Below are 20963 nucleotides of genomic sequence, written 5' to 3' on the forward strand. Positions count from 1 at the left end.
AATCAATGCTAAAAATTAGTCTGGTATTCTAACAGAAGGAAGAGAACCGAGCAAAAACGGCTAAAAGCCAGAGATTCCGCTCCTCGCTCCTCACTGCTGTGCACTCAGGGTCGGGGTGAACAGCGAGCGGCTCATTATCATTTAAAGGAACAAGTGCTGAGACTTGCCGTTCTGAACAGCGCTGTTTAGACAACAGGAGAACACTGCCGTGGGGTTTGATCTTTGTGTGTTCCCGTTACAATCTAAATTCACCACATTATGGTGTGGGTGGTGGAAGAGGTTCAGCTAGACGCAGTGACCAAACCTACTGCGTGACAAAGTGAAACCTGACAGATCTGTGAACAGACACTCAACCGCACTTGTATATACAGATCTCTATCGCGCTTTCTCGCTCCCTCGCGCTCTCTCTCTGAGATCCTGCACTTCATCAGCTGGGACAGGCCACACTGGCAGTGTCTTATCAGTGTTCCCTTTGATTCTCATGGGGGCCGTCAAACCCTACCACATCCCGGCTTCCCTTTTCACAGATAGTCAGGGGTCTGCAGGTGGCCTGTTTCATTGCCTGATCAAAAGTAACATGCTGATTGTTTCATGCTGACTGTTGGGTCATTGTAATGTGAAACGAATTGTGCTTACTCATGTGCCAATGCACCCCCCCCCAATCAAGATGTCTCCCAGGTTCATGATAGCCTGTTTAGCTTCCCACACATGCTTCCCCCTCCCAGTTTTTCTTGAAGGGACTTGCCTTGGCCTCTGCCCACTTGATGGTAACAGTAGTGATTTTGCTAGAGATTGGGTTGCGCCGTTCCAGGGTATGCCAGGTTTGCCTGGCACTCTGCCTTCTTTGTATTAAAGTGCCACGCTGGCAGCATGGGAAAATCTCTACCTGCTTTTAGTATCTTTCTCTAAGTGGGAGACTTGTGTTAGATGGTTAAATAATCAGACTTTCTGTATTTATTATGAATAAAACATGTGTATGACTGATATTTATTAATATTTTAATTCTTAGCTTAATGGGCTAATGTATCTGAAACCCATTTGTCATTTCGAATAGAATAAAGATATGTATTGGCCTTAAAGGCAGCATATATGATTCTGGAGAGCTACTCTCCTCATGTTTGTTTTCATTCAGAAGCACTGCATCTTTTAAGGTGGAACAGAGTGTTTGAGTAAGAAACTGACTGGTGGCTGATATTTAAAAAATTTGATTTACTGTTTCAATTACCACAGAAACTCATTCGTTTCTCAAGCTGTTCATTTTTGTAGAGTCACCCCCTTCCCATGGAGCAGCATCCTCATTAATGTATTTCATTGTTTGATGTCTGTCCACTGTCTGAACCCCTCCAGATGCTGTTTCTAAGCTTTGGCTGAGCCAATGAAGCACTGAGAGAATGCCCGAGCCATTTCCAGTGGAGTAGATTAGTTTTCCCTATTTACAGAATCAGGGCTATGTATAATCGTCAGATGATTTTCCAACAGAGAACTAGCAAATGATGAAGAAACATTCTCTGAAGTTTACCAAAAGTCTAATGGATTAAAATCACAAACTTCACCTTTTAATGTTGTAGAAATGAGTTGTCTTTGCTTGTGGGCAGCCGGATCTGATACTCAAATATCTCATATTAATATTTCTTGGAAAGTTAAAATGGACTGGACATACCATACATTCCACCATCTTTAATGGACTCAGTCTTGATCTTATGATTCCACAGGGCTGTTCTCCTCATTTTTCGTTCACCTTCTCTTTGGCTAGAGAGCACAAAACCTGGCCTTGGGGGCGGGGCTACCACCAGGTGGTCCTGCCGCACCTGGCATTCCAGCAAGAGACACTGGCCTCCTTTTCTGCCGTATTGGCCGTGCTTCATAAAAATGCCACGCTCTTCCTGCCACCTCTGTGAAACTTTTGACTTCCCCTTGCGATCCCATAACCCGAGAGCTCACCGGGAAATCCGCTCTTTCATCCTTCCCCACTGTTAAACTAATTACCTGCCCGCAGTGCCGGCCTGGGAAAGAATTAAGCAGGCTTATTTGGTGTGATTTGTCGGCTAATTTCAAACTCCGGGGCATTGGTGCCTTTTCTCCTTGTGCGATAGCTCACAAGCCGAAGTGAAAATGGATGTCCTCAAGTGCTCCCTGCATTAGGGGGCAAATGAAATCAGAAGCAATTAAAAATCTCATTGGGGTATTACATCCCATGCTAGGCTAATTCTCCCTTCTTTCTGCTTGGACTTAAAGGCTGTAGGTTGCGGCTGGTTTTCTGTCGGAGCTTTTCGCTTCCGTGGAATGAGTGTGCCTAGGCGTACCTGACTGCTTCCCTTGCTCTGGAGTTCATGGAGTTTTTCTTGGACATTTGGTGTCATCGTATCTCAATCAGTAGGGGGCTTATTGTTCTTGCTGTTCCTCATTCCTCCTTCATGCCCTCGCCCTGACCCCCACAGGATTACGGGCTATACTACTGCATTCCTCGAAGTCCTTTCAGTAATTCTTAATATTGTGCAGTTTCTTCTTGAGTGGGCTTGATACTCTGTCCTGGGCAGGTTTGTAATACCTCAGATATACAGTAGAAGTACGTGTGCTTTCATTGTGCCTTATACATTTATTAGGCATTCAAGTAAGTTTTAAGGCATATTTTGTTGCATATAATTGTTATTCTGCTCTTTTATTTGATGGTAACTGTTGTGTAGTTAAGTGTTAATGTGCAATGTTTTTTGTCTTTAAAGAGTCCAAACCAAAACCCGCACTTTCTTTTGGACATTTATATCATTCATAAGAACAGAAAAAATCGATGCATGTGCTTACCCTAACCCTAACCCTAGCACTTTTTCCTGATGGAACTCATAATGAATGCAGCGACCAATAAATTCTTCTCATTTGCCATTTTCTTTCATTCGTTCATTCATTATCTGTAACCCTTATCCAGTTCAGGGTCGCGGTGGGTCCAGAGCCTACCTGGAATCATTGGGCACAATGTCACCCGGAGGAAACCCACGCAGACACAGGGAGAACACACCACACTCCTCACAGACAGTCACCCGGAGGAAACCCACGCAGACACAGGGAGAACACACCATACTCCTCACAGACAGTCACCCGGAGGAAACCCACGCAGACACAGGGAGAACACGCCACAGTCACCCGGAGGAAACCCACACAGACACAAGAACACACCACACTCCTCTTGACATTTTCAGCATTTAAAAAAAGTGTGTGTATGTATATATATATATATATTTTTTTTTTTAATTGAATAAAATGACAATTGTCAACTCTTTTCAAAACTTTTTGCAAAATTGACAGTTGTCAATTTTCAACACTAGCAGTTAACAAAAAGTGAATATAGAACAGGTAATTGATTGGTAATTTTGATTAAAATTTTATAAATTACACATTAATTAAAATGTATCTGTACACCTAGTACTACTTCTGTATGACTTTAGAGATAGTAAGCCTGTACAGTTGTAGTAATAAGATGAATGGAAGGGAATGAGCCTGCCACTCTGGGGATATGTGAGTGCGCTAACTGCCCTCTATTTCACTAGTTTGCGGGTGTTCACTGCAGCAGATGCAGAGGCAGACTCTCGTTGTACATTGTGTAGTGACAGTAAAAAGTCAATAAGTCCACACTTGAAGGTTTACAACAGCAGTGCCATAGTTCAATAGTGTGCCCACCACGACCCTGAACTGGACAAGCGATTACAGACGAATGAACGAGTGTTGCGTGTACTGGTAGGTCCTTCATGCTCTTACACTGGTGCTGAGAAAGGTAGTTTGAGCTTGTGATTTACACAGTACCCTTCTCGGTGATGTTGGGGAAGAAATTGCGGCCTCGCTCCTAAATATTTGGAAAAGTCAGCAGGCAAAGATACTCCAGTGTCTTGTTACAGATGTTCTGAAGCAGTGTCCTCTTTTCCAGTGTTCCCACATTAGCTTCGTCCAGCTGCGTTTGTCACGTGATGTCTCTGAGCAGTACGTCTTTTTCAGAAACAGTTTTGACCCTGTATGGAGAAACGAAAGAGGGCAGTCATCCCCACCGATGTAATCTGCAGCGCAAGGTGCATTATCATATGAATGCGTAGGCAAAGCCTTGATTAAAGTGACATGGTCACACGTCTTTTGAGCCATTTTTTCTTCCCACTGCCCAGACTCTCCCACGTCTTTCTCTGTCTGAAACCCATTCTCCGCGACCTTGCTGGCCCAGGAACAGACACATTCCTGCTATGTAATTATCTGTCCAGAGTAACGTATCTCTTTCAGGAAGTTGAGCTTGAGTTACTTAGATTTCACACAGCTGAATGACTCTGGATTAAGCCCTTTTCTTTCTTTCTTTTCCACAAAAGTCATTGCCACGGACAGGATGTTCATGTTTTATATTTATTTATTTATTTTTTTCCCTTTTGATTAGAATAAAGCTTTTCATATGACTCTGGATTCTTCGTGCTTCACTGAAGCTTTGCCGGTTTGGCGATTAAGCGGTTTGTCTGAGGCTTCACCTCATCCCCTTTCCGTACCCGGAAACTGACCTCCTGTTCCACGCCGTTAGACGGAAGGGTCCGTGAGCACACGTCGGATCATGAGGGTAGTTGGATGTGCCTCGGATGTTTTCGTGAACTGCGGTGGAACAAGCAGCAGTAGATAGGAAAGAAAGGAAGGCGTGATGAATCTGTGCAGACTGAGGGGAATCTGAAAGAGGCGAATGGGCCTCCTTTGTGCGGCAATTAGATAAATTAACCCAGGGTCAGGGAGAACAGAGGCAGGCACAGCCTCTGCTTCAAGCTGCTCTAAATATTTTATGAATCCTCCTTTGAACTCCTCCAGCGCTCCAGGAACCCGGGACCTCTCAGCTCTGTGGGAACTCTTTGATAGCTTCTTTTGTAAAATTTTAATTTGGTAGAGCAGTAAATGAAATTAAGCCTCACAGTGGTTTCTTTTCCCTCTCACATTGTGTGTCCCTAATGAGTTTTTGTGTAGATGCTAAAGGATATGTGTACTTCTCATTTAAAAGATATTGTGTAAATGGACGTTTACCCTGAATGTTTGTATGGTCCGCTGCGGCCAGGTTTTTCATTGTTGTGTTGCAACAAAATTAGCTTCAGTGCTCAGGATCGCCTTGTTTTTTCCCATTTGGTCACCATTAACTTACCACATTTCCATGTTGTTCCAGTTAGTGGAAAAGCTTGGAAACCCAGCACGGATAACAGAGGACAAAGAGAATAAACAGGAGTGAAATGATGGGTGAGGGGGTGGGTTTTCCTGTTGCCATGACCAGAACTTTTCCAGAGATTTGGAAGCTTGGGAAAATAGTTTTCTTACTATGTGGCAAACCAGATGTAGCAACCGAAAAACAGACTGATATTTGAAAGCTGTGTTTGGGAGTTGTATTTATTTCGTGAATGTTTTTCAGTGCTGTATTCTGATTGGTCCTGTTGTATTAGTTGGTTATTATAATATATTGATCCATAATTTGTTGCTATTTTTGACTGCATTGCTAAAACTATAGTGAATATCTCTATAGAACGTTGACCTTGCTGATCCTCTGTATTATGGGTACCTTAAATGTGATATTAACATTGGGTAAGATTTGGTATTTTTACTCCTGGGCTCCCCCTACAGTTGCAGAGTGTAGTTCATTATTACAGCACCGTCCTAAAATCAGTTCAAGGTTTTCTCCGAACTGTACGCCCAAGCCAAGAACCATTAGGGAAGTGTCCCTTACAGATGAAGGATTAATATTGAAATGAGTGTCTGATGTAAGGCTGGTGGAATCTGAATCTCAGTGTAGTGTGTGTGTTTGTGTGTGTGTGTGTGTGTGTCCGTTGACTGCTGCACAGATGACACTCACTTTCAGTGTCTCGCTTTGAGACGGACATTCCTTTGGCTCGATCTCATGTTCTTAGCAACGCAGAGCTCTCCGTGAGGGATTAAAGACACTGCCGTCCTGACAGACACACACACACACTCAGTGTGAGCACTTTTCAAAGCACAGCCCAGGGCATAGACGCAACCCATTGCTTTGTTTTAGAGAACATTGCGGTTTAATTCGATGTGTTGTTGTCATTGATATTGTTCTGCAGTTGGCTTCTGTTTTGGAACGGACCACACAGAACTGAGCTTACACAAGTCTTAAATGGAGGAGAGTGTTGGGAAAAGTTGGTAGAAACTTCTTCAGAAATGCCTGCAATCCCGAACTCTGCCTCGGCTCGTCTTTTCTTTTTTTATTTCTAGCTCATGCACTGTGTGATGTTTGGCAGACTGGTGCTATGTTAGTCACAAAAGGCTCCAAAGGACCCTGGCTGATTTCACTTTGTTCCTATTCTCCTTGGGGGAACCAGTGGGATTAATAGTAGGGTTTGCCCTGAAGATGCCTCCTGCCAAGAGACTTGGTTCCTTCATCTTAGGAAGAGCTGTTTCTCGCCATTCTCCCTCCCAACACGATCAAATGGAAAGGCACTTGTTTAAGTGAATGTGAGGCGGCGAGTGCGGGCGGCTATAGAGGGAAGTATTTGGAACGCCGCGAAGGAGCCGAGCCGATTATTCCCAAGCCTAACTTGAACACGTAACAAACGACTCGCCTCACGTTGTCTCGTCAACTCAACGAGGACCCGACTGGCTTTTCTTATCTGTCAGCTCTGAGGGAAAAGTATGCCATCCTGCGTGCCATGCCGGAGCGTGGGTTATAATGTTTATTTTAACTGCCAGCCTTGCGCTCATCTGTGACTTATCAAAGTCGGTTTCCCAAATGTGAGTTTTCATCTGTTTGCGTTGAAAAGAAGCTCACTGAGAATAAGTGATGGAAGAGCTGGGTGAACACTGGGACGTTGCCTGAACTCGATGATCTTTCAGACCTATGTAACCTCGTGGTTCGGTGAGGATGGGGGTTTTAAAAATAAATAAATAAATAAATAAAAAGTATTTTGAGAAGTAATTCAGTACAAAGTACATTACATCCCTTTTTCTAAAGTAGTCAGTCAGCCAAGACATGCCTGGAATTTCGCCTGTCTGAAAGTCGGGCCAGTAGTCGGTCCATGCTTTTTGTCCGTTTTTATAGATTAGCTCTTGATGAAGTTCTTTTAATGGCTAGTTAACATAAAGAAAGTTGCTAATTACCATATGTCTATTTGAATTTGACTAGTAAAGTAGGTCCCAATTTTGGCAAAAGTGGTCAAATTGTCTTATGGTTTCTAGCTGGCAGCTTACAACAACATACAAAATGGCTGACACTGCTCAAGCTCAAATAAACAAACAAAATAAACAATCTACTGCTCAGTAAATATTTATTATTTAACCCAGCCCTTGTTTGAAGAAGATTGGAACTTTAGGTTTGTGTGCTATGTATGAAATTATATGTTAAAGCAACACCAGGTAGTGTTTTTTTACCTTTTTTTGCGTGCTGTACAAGTGAATAACACACTGCAACTTTAGGGGGAGTCCAGGAGCAAACACTATCAACTCTGGCCTATTGTAGCCTTAAACATGCTTTTATTGACATAAAACAGCAGGACGATGACATTGTGCCTCAGCGTTTAACCCATCCATGGCTGCACACATGCATACTGAGCAGCAGGCAGCCATCCCAGTGCTCGGGTAACGGTTGGGGGTAAGTGCTTTGCTCAGAGGCACTTCAGCTGTGAATGTGGAGGGAGGAGAAAGGGCTGTTCTTTCCCAACCATCTCAAATTTCTCTGCTAGTCCAGGGGATCAAACAGCCCATGGCTGCCCCTATATCCAATATGTATTTACTTCATATATAATGTTTTTATCCCGACGTGCTCGCCCCCGCACACGCGTCTCGAGGCGCCTAATTGAGGCTGCACTGAGTTCGGCGTCTGTCTAACAGAGCTATTACTAGTGTCTGGCCTCAGTTGTTGGCCCAACAGGGCTAGTGAGCTCGTTAGGCAGTTTCAGTGACCCGGCTCGGCCTCCTCTAGGCGTACTCCGGTCCTCCAGCTGTAGGGGTCACCGAATACTCAACCCTCTGCCTCCTGCTACCCGCTCAACTCCCGGGGCTTTTAATTAAGACAAGAGTTTACTGAGCCCAGAGTGCTCTTTCTCGCTCCCCTTCCCGCCCCACATCTGGAACAGCTGCTTTCTTACAGCCGTGGAAAACTCATCCAAATTATATAACACCATCCAGTTTGAAAAGCGAGCTCTGGTGGTGTGCATTCTTTTTCAGTAAGTTTTTAAGGAAGAAAAAGCATGTGAAAAACTGTTGAACAGCTCTGGAATTTATTTTGCTTCGAACATATTTTTGACATTTGACTTTAGTTCATTATACAGTTTGTACATCAGGAATCCACCAACCTACACACCGTGAAACAAGACCACTCAGTCAGTTTTTTCAAGGCCAAGTCTGAAGACATGGGATAAAACAAGACCTTCTAAATTGGTGCTGGTTCTTACGTAAGGTGCTGAGACTTTAGTACTGCCCCACCCCCTGATCGGAGTCCCTCCAATCACAGCACTCGACCCACGCACATGTGAGAGCGCAAAGATGAGGTTAATCACAGCAGTACGCACACACAGACCGTGGAGATATAAAACGGAGAAGAAAGAGAACTGAGCTAAAATGGCTAGGGCTGTTGGGTTTGGTCCTTGCAGTGTTTTGACCAAAGCAAGGCACTGACATTTCATTTAAACAGGAACCTAATCACTGGTGAAAATATATTGTTATATTATTATTCACAAATAATTTAGTCATCCGTCATTGTTGGAGTTATACATCTGTCGTTCTTATTTAATTTGTTTACTGCTTTCTAGAAGGGGTTTGATTCATTAGATTAGTTTTATACATTCGTCGGCCACAGAATTGACAAAAGATCAAATGTGACGCATGGACATTAGTGTTCATAAATATATTAACTGAGTTCTTGCCTTTAGAGCAGTGCAGTTATTATACCTCCGCTCAGCAATCCCCACCGGAGAGATCTCTACTTCAGAAAGAGCCAGACCTTCAGTGGGTATGAAAAGACATTTCTGAAAAGAAGTGCGCACTCGCTCTGAAAGCTCACTCGTCCAGCTGTCTCTCAGAGCTGTCCTTTTGCTTATGAAGGTGGACTGTGTTTTCTAACACTGGACCTTGGTTACAAGTGGTTCCCAAAAGGCAGCTCCACTCTAAACATTAGCATTGTGAAGTGCCATTTATCGTCCAAGAGGTTTACGTTTTCCAGGCAATTGTTAAGGGGTTTTAGCACTTACCCTGGTTCAAGTGTCCATTTACCAGCGAGTTTCAACTCTGAGCCTCTGCTCTTTCAGCTCATGTCCTATTGCTTTTTAATTGAGCTTTAGCTCCTTCAAAAAAGGACCTTTTCTATATTTTTGGCCGTCCTTGAGGGCGTATATAAGGGGATGCAGGTTTCAGGCGCTGACCAGGTAGTTTTCCTGTTCCTGTTTCCTGTTGCACATAAACAAAACAAACAACAATCTGCTGGTGGTAAGTGCATGGTCGTCTATTAAAGGACAGCCATCATACATTGGCTTTGGCTTTCTGAAGGTTGTAGATATTGGATTCATATTCCCTTCTTCCGTGTGACTCTGTTCTTATGAAGACTTTCAGCTTTGTTGTTCCAAGCTGAAAGGTCACTTGTATTGATTTTTTTTATCCCCTCCCAGAAGGCTCATCTCTTTACTGAAGCTTGGTTATCACCCACAGAACCTCAAGCTCCCTGTGGTACTCTGGATGAACTTGGTGACTTCATGCAGTTATGATAAATGAGTGGCTTAACGTAGTGGATGATTAATTGCCAGGTTCACCCTTGAACTGCTTTGACCCTCAGATAGGGTCTTAAGCACAGCTGAGGAGGAAGAGGACCTTGTTGTGAGGTTCGTTACCTTCGTCCTAGATGGTTTTAGAAAGAAAAAAAGCGCTTAATTAAATTGCAGCGCTTTATGTAAAGGTTTCAATAAACCTTTCAATTTCAACGAAATTATAACGCATTCATTCATTCAAATGCCACAGCACAAACAAGAACAGACCCTGGGCAGGACTTCACATGCTCACAACTGTGGCAGCCATTTCTCTCACCTGTATAACTGTTGCAAACTATTGTGTGCACCCGGAGGAAACCCACACAGATACAGAGAGAACACACCACTCTCGTCACAGACAGTGTCCTAAGGCAGGGGTTAATTCCAGAGCTCCCGAGGCCCTAGAGCTGTGGCGGTGTCACCGTGCCGACCAGACTAAACATTTTACATGGAAAGGGAATGAAATTTCAGCGAAATTATAACGGCATTCACTCATTCATCTTCTGTAGTGGTTTCATCTTGTTCAAGGGCCACAGCACAGACAAGAACAGACCCTGGGCAGGACTTCACACACTCACAACTGTGGCAGCCATTTCTCTCACCTCCAAACTGTTGCGTAGACCAGAGGAAACCCACACAGATACAGAGAGAACACACCACTCTCGTCACAGACAGTGTCCTAAGGCAGGGGTTAATTCCAGAGCGCCCGAGGCCCTAGAGCTGTGTCGGTGTCACCATGCCGACCAGACTAAACATTTTACAATACAATACAGCAGTGCAGTTTTCTGTTCACTCTCTCAGAATAATCAACAGTTTAGTATTCAGAGGTTATTTTGTGTTGATCCCATTCCACATACACATTCGGCTTATTATACAGCCCATGCAGATCAAACCGAGGCTTTTCTATAATCGGAAATATGATTGTGGAACGCTCCGATGTAGGAACCTCGAGTATTCACTCAGCTTTATTGAAAGAGCCTGGTGGAACGGCAGAGCTTTGAAAGGGCTCTACCCCCATAGGGAAAGAGGGACAGAGTTTCCTCTCTATCCCTCAATCACTCCATCAGATTATTGGACATGGTGAAATGAGTGAAGTGGACGCAGGCTAAGATACAAATGCCTTTATATCAGCGAGGAAGATTTGTGATCATACGCCGCTGGTTCACAAGCTGCTTTTGTCTCAGTGCCAAATGGCATCAGCCTTGCTGTTTCATCGAGTGTATTGATGTTTGCCAGAGGAAGTGCCTCGCTGCACATAGCCGCCAGTTATAGACCTCATTTTCCAGCTGTTCTCTAGATTCTAGTTTCTCAACCTTTTCTCAGTCACGGCACCCTTTAAAAGTAGGCAACATTTGTGTGTCGTTGTTTCTTGAAAACAAAATTGTGACGACAGCAGATCTGTTTTTATTATTACTTTCTTTTTCCATTAAATATTCAGACTTTATTCTTTAAATATTCTGACTTTATTGTTGTGCACTTTTGGACACTGTTCACTATTTACACTATTGGCTGTAAATGCTGTGGAGCTGGAATTATTCAGACCTAGCTGCACATTTATTTCAGGCCACGTCACTGTTGTGAAGATGTTTTTTCTGCTTTTTTTTTCATGAGAAAGGCTCTCGATCTGATTTTCCAGTTTGGGTTTTTGATCATTGTGGCCTTTCCTGATAGTCTGAAATAACTGATTCAAGTCTTACGCAATGTACCCATCCGTTTATTTTGACATTGATCCGTGTTTAGAGAAGAGACAGTGTTTAGTTTCAGAGCAGGGCTCCTTCCTGGCCCTTGACGTTAATGCAGTACATGAGAAGGCGAAAAATGCTTGCATTTGAAATGAGCGTTGTGTCCGTGTTAAAAGTCGCTGCATCTGCGTGTTCTCTTTTGTGGTTGAGCAGTGATTACTAAGTGTTTAGAACAAGTTTCTTCTTTCTAATTGTTTTGCCAGTGTTTCTTTAAAGTGATGTGTTACGAGAACGGTTTTAGCAGTTAATATTGTGCAAATTGGATAACTACATGCGTTGCCTGAGCGTTTTATTGTGAAGAGAAACCTGCGTTTATCTCCTGCAGTATCATGTAGTTTGGACTGTGGTTTAAAGGAACACTAGATTTCGGTTATTGCTCTTGGGTCTTCCCCTAGTGTATCTCTTCCCCTAGTGTATCACTTCCTCTAGTGTATCTCTTCCTCTAGTGTATCTTTTTTTTAAACAGTGGTGTACTGAAATCAGTGGGGAGGGAAGCAGGAAGTGGTTCCCTACCCTCCTTCAAAATTTACATAGTGCAGTTTCGGCAGTGCTGAGCACAGTAGCAATGAGAGAGGCTCAGTTCTCCCTTTTACAGCTTAGTGAAACATCACAATGATTCCGAAGCTGTACTTTTTAAGGTAAAAATATTACGTAGTGTTCCTTTAACCCAGCAGTGAACACGTACTATGCTTATTGTGCTTTATATATACAGTGGAACCTCGGTTAACGACCACAATCCGTTCCAGAAAGTTGGTTGTAATCCGAAATGTTCGCTATCCGAAAGCGCTTTCCCATAAGAATTAAAGGAAATAGAAATAATTGGTTCCCAGCCCCTGTTGACTCGCTAATACAAAAGCGTTAAAGGTTATATAGGTGTGTTTTTTTTTTAATGAGAACAGTTATAATACAGTTCATAAAGAGTTAAGTAAACATACTAACATTAAAGAAAACATTTAAACATAAGAAAATGTACCTTTTTGACTGCAATGTGATGGCGTGAGTGGATGGAGGTGCCGTTCAAACTTGGAAATAATTTCCTTTTTGGTCGCTGCCTTTTTACCACAGGTACCCTGCTCCCTAGTATCACTCTTAACCTTTGAAGCCATGATTGAGGGCTAAATAAAGCACTTGAAATCACAAACGAAGTAACACAGAAGCAAGCAGAGCGATAACGAACCGAACGTAACTGTGTCTCGATCTCGAATGATGCTTGGTTTGAGATGAACGGACGCGCGAGGCTGACGCCATCTGTACGCAACCAGAAATTTTGTTCGCTAACCGGTACAATTTTTTATTTACGTTTTTGGTCGTAACCCGATTTGTTCACTAACCTAGCCGTTCACTAATCGAGGTTCCACTGTGTATAGTTTTTTTTTTCCAACTTAAAGGAACACTGGTTAAGAAAGGGTTGGTGATTTTACTCCTGAGCGACTCCTCCTCCCCTTACTGTCGCAGAGTGTAATTCCAGAGTGATTTTCTACCCTCCTCCAAAAGTTGCATAGTGCTGTTTCTGCAGTGCTGAGCCCAGAGTAGCAATAATAGCGGCTCTATGACCGCTCAGTGGAACACCACAATGATTTGGAAGCTGCTATTTTAAAGTAAAAATACTACCTAGCGTTGCTTTAAAGCATATTTAAGTTCTGTATCTTTATTAATTTCATGTTGCTCAGTGGAAATCTGCAGTTTGATACTCTCAGAGCCAGAAGACCGGCACAGAGCCAGTGTTTTGAGAGTGTAATTCCAGAGTGATTTTCTACCCTCCTCCAAAAGTTGCATAGTGCAGTTTCTGCAGTGCTGAGCCTAGAGTAGCAATAATAGCGGCCCTATTCTCTCTGTTACAGCTCAGTGGAACATCACAATGATTTGGAAGCTGCCATTTTAAAGTAAAAATACTACCTAGCGTTGCTTTAAAGCATATTTAACTTCTGTATCTTCATTAATTTCATGTTGCTCAGTGGAAATCTGCAGTTTGATACTGTCAGAGCCAGAAGACCGGCACAGAGCCAGTGTTTTGAGAGTGTAATTCCAGAGTGATTTTCTACCCTCCTCCAAAAGTTGCATAGTGCAGTTTCTGCAGTGCTGAGCCTAGAGTAGCAATAATAGCGGCCCTATTCTCTCTGTTACAGCTCAGTGGAACATCACAATGATTTGGAAGCTGCCATTTTAAAGTAAAAATACTACCTAGCGTTGCTTTAAGGCGTATTTAACTTCTGTATCTTCATTAATTTCATGTTGCTCAGTGGAAATCTGCAGTTTGTTACTGTCAGAGCCAGAAGGCCGGCACAGAGCCAGCGTTTTGAGAGAGTCGCACGAGGGGATCATTAGAATGGAGCAGAGCCCACACTGGAGTCATGACATGTGCGTGTTAAATTCGCCATTGACCCGTGATTTCCTCACATGTAATTTCTCCTTTTGAAGTTGTCATAATAGCTGTTGTATGATCATTCATGTCATTCTTGGTTTGCCTTTGTCAGAGTCGTGTTTGTTTGCGCAGATAATGACAGTGAGGCGAGTGCATGCGCAAGAGCAAGGCAGCGTGTGCGTGTCTTTAGTGCTGTTAAGAAGATAAGTGTGGGTTTAATCTTGTTCTAATAACACAGTCATTACAAACAGGTTGGCAGTAGTCATTGCATGTCTGTGTGTGTGTGAGAGTGTGTGTGTGTGTGTGTGTGTGTGTGGCTCTGGAGCGAACCCAAGTTCTTGCCAAGTGATTCTTCATTTCCAATACTCAGATTTATGCCACGCCACCACCGTCCGATGGTTACTAGGGCAGCGATGCCAACCATAAACAAAGCCGCCACTATTAGGTTTTCACTGCTTCCTCTTTTTTCTTTTCTCAGATCAGACGAGCGACACATTAGTCAGCACCACATCCTCCATTCACTTCACATGTCAGTGTTAGAGGATCATTTCATCTTGGCGTGGTGCACACCAGCCCACCACAAAGATCACTTTAAGACACACCTTTCTCTGGCTACTTTAGGGCCTCAGACGAAATGGAGGGCGCACGCGGGCCGTTCTTACTGTGCGCAGTAGAAGAAAGCCTTTTACTTGTTCATAAAGATTCATAGAGATGGTTTTGTTTATGAAAGGCTCTCTCTACCCAGAGTGTGGTGAAATATGGTGCATTTATGGTCAAACATAATTGTCAGTTAGCGTTCTCTTCCAAGTGTGTTGCGGTGTCCAGTGACCGTGCCCTGCTTGAGTATCTTCCTCTTTCTCTCCCTCTCTGTTTACACGTCCAACTGGGAATTCTCCTGTTCTTCCCAGTGGTCCGTCCATCCCGGGATAACCGTGGCACGTCCTGTGATGGCAGAGCTGTTGTTAAATTATAGATGTGTTTACTCTGCCATGTTCCTCAAGGTTGTAGGGTTCTGTCTCTTTCTCTTCAGCTTTTGCTTCAGTCTGCTTTCAGTGTGTTATAACTGGAAGTGTCAGCTGCAGACTATTAGCCATAGTGTGTGTGTGTGTGTGTGTGTGTGTGAGAGAGTGAGAGAGGGAGAGGGAGAGAGTGAGTTTACCCAGGCGCCAAGTTGTGATACATTAGCTTTTCTGAGAATCGTTATAGAACAGCGGAACTTGAACTTTGCTTCTGTTGCCAGAGAGAAGTAGAGAGGAAGGGCTCTTCAGTTGAGTTTAGTGAAGTCAAGGAGAGTCTGTGTGTGTGTGTGTGTCTCTGTGTGTGTGTCTGTGTCTCTGTGTGTGTGTGTCTGTGTCTGTGTGTGTGTGTGTCTGTCTGTGTGTCTCTGTGTCTGTGTGTGTGTGTGTCTGTCTGTGTGTCTCTGTGTCTGTGTGTGTGTGTGTCTGTGTGTGTGTGTGTCTCTGTGTGTGTGTGTGTGTGTCTCTGTGTCTGTGTGTGTGTGTGTGTGTCTCTGTGTCTGTGTGTGTGTGTGTGTCTCTGTGTCTGTGTGTGTGTGTGTGTCTCTGTGTCTGTGTGTGTGTGTGTGTCTGTGTGTGTGTGTCTCTGTGTCTGTGTGTGTGTCTCTGTCTCTGTGTGTGTGTGTGTGTGTCTCTGTGTGTGTGTGTGTCTCTGTGTGTCTCTGTCTCTGTCTCTGTGTGTCTCTGTGTGTGTGTGAGTTCTCATAAATTTCTAGGACCAAATTACCTGCCTAGAAATGTTCACTCTTTCTCTACCAGGAAAATGAATGAAGCTTCTCTAATTAGCTGAATTTAACTTGACGTTTAATAAATAAACTTAAATTGTGTGTGTTTTTATGTAGTAAAAATAATAATAATAATTTACATATAATTCTGAGAATTTGTCACAACACTGATGATATTAATAACATTCAAGCAACATGCCTGTAGTCTCATGTGCTTGAATTGTATCAAACCGAGGTGTGTGTGTGTGCTCACACACTCGCTGCTAACCTGAAGCAAGGAGACGGAGAGGTATCTTGAGAGAAGCTCCACTGCTTGCTTTTGCTTTGGGCCGTACCTCTGGCTCCTCCATCCATCCCTTATCCCCACTGAGGGAGAGGAGGGAGGAGTGAGGAAGAAGGCCCTGAGAGAAAGGTTCACCTTCAGATCTTACTCATCGAGGGGGAGAGGAAAAGCAGGAGAGAGAACACCATGCACTGAAAAAAACAAATTGGTATCAGTGTCTATAATGTAGTGAATTATACGCAGTGGTTGTTTGTGAACATAGTGGTGCAGCTCCCTGTGTTGTTTTGTGATCTAGGACTCGTCCCACATCATTACCTCACTGACTGCAATCAGATCCTCGCTGAAATGTTCAGGAGTGTAGAAAGTGGGGGTAGACCCCCTGTGACTCCACTCGATCACCCTTTGCTGAAGTGTTGGATGGAATATAGTTTGTAGAGAGCTGCTGACCGTGGGGTCAGTGAATTGAAGGGCGGCAGCAGATGACCTCATGCTGATTGGTTGTTGCTATGTGAGCTATGCGCCTTTGTTTGAGCTGCTCCTTGAAGGGTTCCTGAGGGGGATAGGAACCTAAGGCAGACAGGTCCCAGCACTGGAAGAGAGAAGGAATGTTAAATTAGGAATTCCAAACAGCCTCTTAATCCGAGTGCTGAGTGAAACTTCACTCCTCTGTGGAGTCCCCCCACCCCCTCTACCACTCGCCTGAAGGGAAGGTATGGAGCAAGGTCACCAGGGTCATGACTCTGTGTGCGCAGGGTTTTGGAAGAAAAGGCCTTTTCCAACTTTTCTCCTCACTCATGGGTGTGACCCTCTTTAGAAAGGCAAACCCGTCTCTGATCTTCAGATTCTTTGGTTTAGGGAATTCGGGAAAGCCGTTTAATATTTGACCTAACTGGGGAACTGCCAGCTGCTGTTTACGCAGTGTCAAAACTGAAGGACAGTTGGAGAAATAGAAATACTTCAGAATAGGGCTGTGTCATATCGTATTGTTCGCGATAATATCGTCATAATTTTAAAACGATCCTCCGGGTGACTGTCTGTGAGGAGTGTGGTGTGTTCTCTCTGTGTCTGCGTGGGTTTCCTCCGGGTGACTGTCTGTGAGGGGTGTGGTGTGTTCTCTCCGTGTCTGTGTGGGTTTCCTCCGGGTGACTGTCTGTGAGGAGTGTGGTGTGTTCTCTCTGTGTCTGTGTGGGTTTCCTCCGGGTGACTGTCTGTGAGGAGTGTGGTGTGTTCTCTCTGTCTGTGTGGGTTTCCTCCGGGTGACTGTCTGTGAGGAGTGTGGTGTGTTCTCTCTGTGTCTGCGTGGGTTTCCTCCGGGTGACTGTCTGAGGAGTGTGGTGTGTTTTAAGATTACTTCTTGTGTAATTGTTTACATTTGCTGTTTATGCGCACACACAATTTTCTGTACTTTGTTTGTGTGGTAGATTTATATGCTACATTATTGTTTTATACAAAATCAGAATCTAGGTAAGTTACAGTTTACAAAACCAGGAAATGTTTACAGATTTGTTTTTAAATGTTTGTTAAATTTGTAGTAAAACAAAACTTCAACTTAACCATGTAATATATTCATATACATTTAAGTTATTATAATTAATACTAGTATAACATTGATTTTGTTTCAATAGTGTGTTTTTGAAAGTATTTTTCAGTGTTTTTTTCATATCGCCAAGAATATCATTATCGCCAAAATACCCTGAAATATCGTGATATTATTTTAGGGCCATATCGCCCACCCCTACTCCTGAATGAGTTAAAGGGGGATATATTCTTTAACCTTTTCAAGAACTGAACACGTTCTAAGGTTTTAATGAAACATCTCTGACATGCATTTGTCAAAATACCAGAAGGATCAAAGCCCACAGCTTTCAGCACCTGTTCCTTTAAATGATAATGAGCCACCTGAGTTTGCAGCAGTGAAAGGCGAGAAGCAGAAGCTCTGGATTTTAGCTGTTTTTGCTCTGTTGTTTTTCTTCTCCGGTTTCGTTTTCTCTTTTTTTACTCGGCTCTTATTTCTCTGCGCTTGTTGGGTCTGCTCTCACAAGTCCAGATTTTTTGGCTGCAGGGGGCGGGATTCTGAAATCTGCATTTGACCTCAGAAGCGGAGCAGGATCAGAGCGTTTACTGACTTAGGCAGCGCACAGAGAACGGACTGGGTGGTCTTGTTTCACAGTGTGTGGGTTGGCAGTACATGCACTGAACTGGTGAGTTTTTTGTAGCGTGTCCTATTTAAAATAAAATCTGGTCGCATTAAATTAAATTAGAAATGATAAGTTCTTTCCTTCTGTAAAGTTACTGGTTTTTTGAAGATAAAAGATTGTATCAGACATTAATATTCTAGTGAACAGCTGCTGCCCGGGGGCTTTGTTTTCACCCAGTTTAATTGATGTATGCTACTAAAGCAGCAGAAACCCAGCTGTTGATGTGTATTTTTTGTGTATTGACAGTTTAATGTGTTCCTTTAGGAACTAATCAAATGGATTGTCACTTTGTCTTAATTCACAAAATTACATTCTTAAAGTACAACACTGACTTCAATGTTAAATAGTCCTCGCGAATGCTGTTACGGTGGCTTTATTTGTTTATTTTTTTAGGCTATTTCCTATTAATGCAGTACCGGATGTTCATGTGTAACTACATGGGTTTGAAAAGAATAACCACTGAGGTTTAAATTGTTGAATATTGTTATATAATGTGGTAATAGTCACAATATAATGTTGATACGTTTGATGCGTTCCTTTGTCAGCAGGAAAATTGACAGATTTATTATTATTACTATTATTTATTTTAATTGACATGTTTCAATGCGGCACGGTGGTGCAGCAGGTAGTGTCGCAGTTGCACAGCTCCAGGGACCTGGATTCGTGGGTTCGAATCCCGCTCCAGGTGACTGTCTGTGAGGAGTGTGGTGTGTTCTCCCTGTGCCTGCGTGAGTTTCCTCCGGGTGACTGTCTGTGAGGAGTGTGGTGTGTTCTCCCTGTGTCTGCGTGAGTTTCCTCCGGGTGACTGTCTGTGAGGAGTGTGGTGTGTTCTGTCTGTGTCTGCGTGAGTTTCCTCCGGGTGACTGTCTGTGAGGAGTGTGGTGTGTTCTCCCTGTGTCTGCGTGGGTTTCCTGCGGGTGACTGTCTGTGAGAAGTGTGGTGTGTTCTCTCTGTGCCTGCGTGAGTTTCCTCCGGGTGACTGTCTGTGAGGAGTGTGGTGTGTTCTCTCTGTGTCTGCGTGGGTTTCCTGCGGGTGACTGTCTGTGAGAAGTGTGGTGTGTTCTCTCTGTGTCTGCGTGGGTTTCCTGCGGGTGACTGTCTGTGAGAAGTGTGGTGTGTTCTCTCTGTGTCTGCGTGGGTTTCCTGCGGGTGACTGTCTGTGAGAAGTGTGGTGTGTTCTCTCTGTGTCTGCGTGGGTTTCCTGCGGGTGACTGTCTGTGAGAAGTGTGGTGTGTTCTCTCTGTGTCTGCGTGGGTTTCCTGCGGGTGACTGTCTGTGAGGAGTGTGGTGTGTTCTCCCTGTGTCTGTGTAGGTTTCCTCTGGGTGACTCTCTGTGAGGAGTGTGGTGTGTTCTCCCTGTGTCTGCGTGAGTTTCCTCCGGGTGACTGTCTGTGAGGAGTTTGGTGTGTTCTCCCTGTGTCTGCGTGGGTTTCCTGCGGGTGACTGTCTGTGAGGAGTGTGATGTGTTCTCCCTGTGTCTGCGTGAGTTTCCTCCGGGTGACTGTCTGTGAGGAGTTTGGTGTGTTCTCCCTGTGTCTGCGTGGGTTTCCTCCGGGTGACTGTCTGTGAGGAGTGTGGTGTGTTCTCTCTGTGTCTGCATGGGTTTCTTCCGGGTGCTCCAGCTTCCTCCCACAGTCCAAAAACACACGTTGGTAGGTGCATTGGCAACTTAAGTGTCCGTAGGTGTGAGTGAATGTGTGTGTTGCCCTGTGAAGGACTGGCGCCCCCTCCAGGGTGTATTCTTGCATTGCGCCCAATGATTCCAGGTAGGCTCTGGACCCACTGTGACCCTGAACTGGATAAGCGCTTACAGATAATGAATGAATGACATGTTTCACCTAAATGTTTTAACTATAGTTTGTGTAGTAAGAAGCTCAGGGATTGGACACTTTGTGCTGAACCAACGCCAGCTCCATTTGCTTCCATATCTTTATTGATTTTTTTTCTAATTCACTCAAGTCTGTCTCTCTCTCTCTCTCTCTCTCTCTCTAGGTATGACTATAAAGAAATGCTGCACAATTCTACATTTTGTCTGGTGCCTAGAGGACGACGCCTCGGGTCCTTTCGCTTCCTAGAGGCTCTGCAGGTGAGTTTATTATTTTATTTAGATATTTTGTTCTCTCTCTCATATATATTTTCATACACAATGCAAAGCACATCTCTGTAATTTCTTTTGTTTTCAGCTCCAGTATCAGATCGCTGGCGCTTTTTAACTTTATTCTTTTTCCCCCTTCAACTGTCCTCATCACCTTGCAGGCCTCTGCCCTTTGCCAGCACTCGCTGCATCATGGCAAAGACTGATGATTACACCCTGCTCCGCGTTAGGATTCTTCTCCACACGTGCACACACACACACACACACACACACACACACACACACACACACCCTCTAGAGAACACAGTCCACCTCAGACTCCAAACACAGCTTCAAAGCTAGGCAGAGGCTTAAGTCTCGGATCTGAAGAGGATTTAAACTGAATACCATTCTAAATCACTTCTGATTTATTGACATTTCACAATCAGTGCCGATGAACGTGCCATCACTTTTACACTGAGCTTAGTCCAAACAGATCTGTTTGAGCAGCCTTGTTCTTGAAGGCACCCTCCTCATTGACGTGCAGGCGTGACGTGGCGCACGCTGACGTGAACTGTCCGAACATGTAAGCGACTGGCAGCGCAACAAGGCTACACTTGAGCTAACGGAGATCAGGCTGTAGCTGGAGGCTCTTCGTCAGCCCTTTCATATATCACCATGTCTCACCGTCAGGTCCAGGACTGGAATTTGCCTCCAGAGTTTAAACGCAAGATTAGCAACTAGGACTGATTATTAATATCGTTTAACCCACCCACTGAGTGTTCTTAACTATTGTGTCTATGGGTCGGCACCGTGGCCACAC

General features: G+C 44.0%; 1 protein-coding gene across 1 annotated transcript in view; it reads left to right on the forward strand.

The window, feature by feature from the left end:
- Positions 1-20963, forward strand: part of ext1a (exostosin glycosyltransferase 1a) — a 54736-nt gene that overhangs the window by 20503 nt on the left and 13270 nt on the right. The window contains exon 2 of the mRNA XM_066644797.1: positions 20059-20152. Coding sequence (XP_066500894.1) covers positions 20059-20152 — 94 coding nt within the window. The remainder of the gene's footprint in view (positions 1-20058; positions 20153-20963) is intronic.

Source organism: Hoplias malabaricus, chromosome 1 (genome assembly GCF_029633855.1).
Source record: "Hoplias malabaricus isolate fHopMal1 chromosome 1, fHopMal1.hap1, whole genome shotgun sequence".
NCBI lineage: Eukaryota > Metazoa > Chordata > Actinopteri > Characiformes > Erythrinidae > Hoplias > Hoplias malabaricus.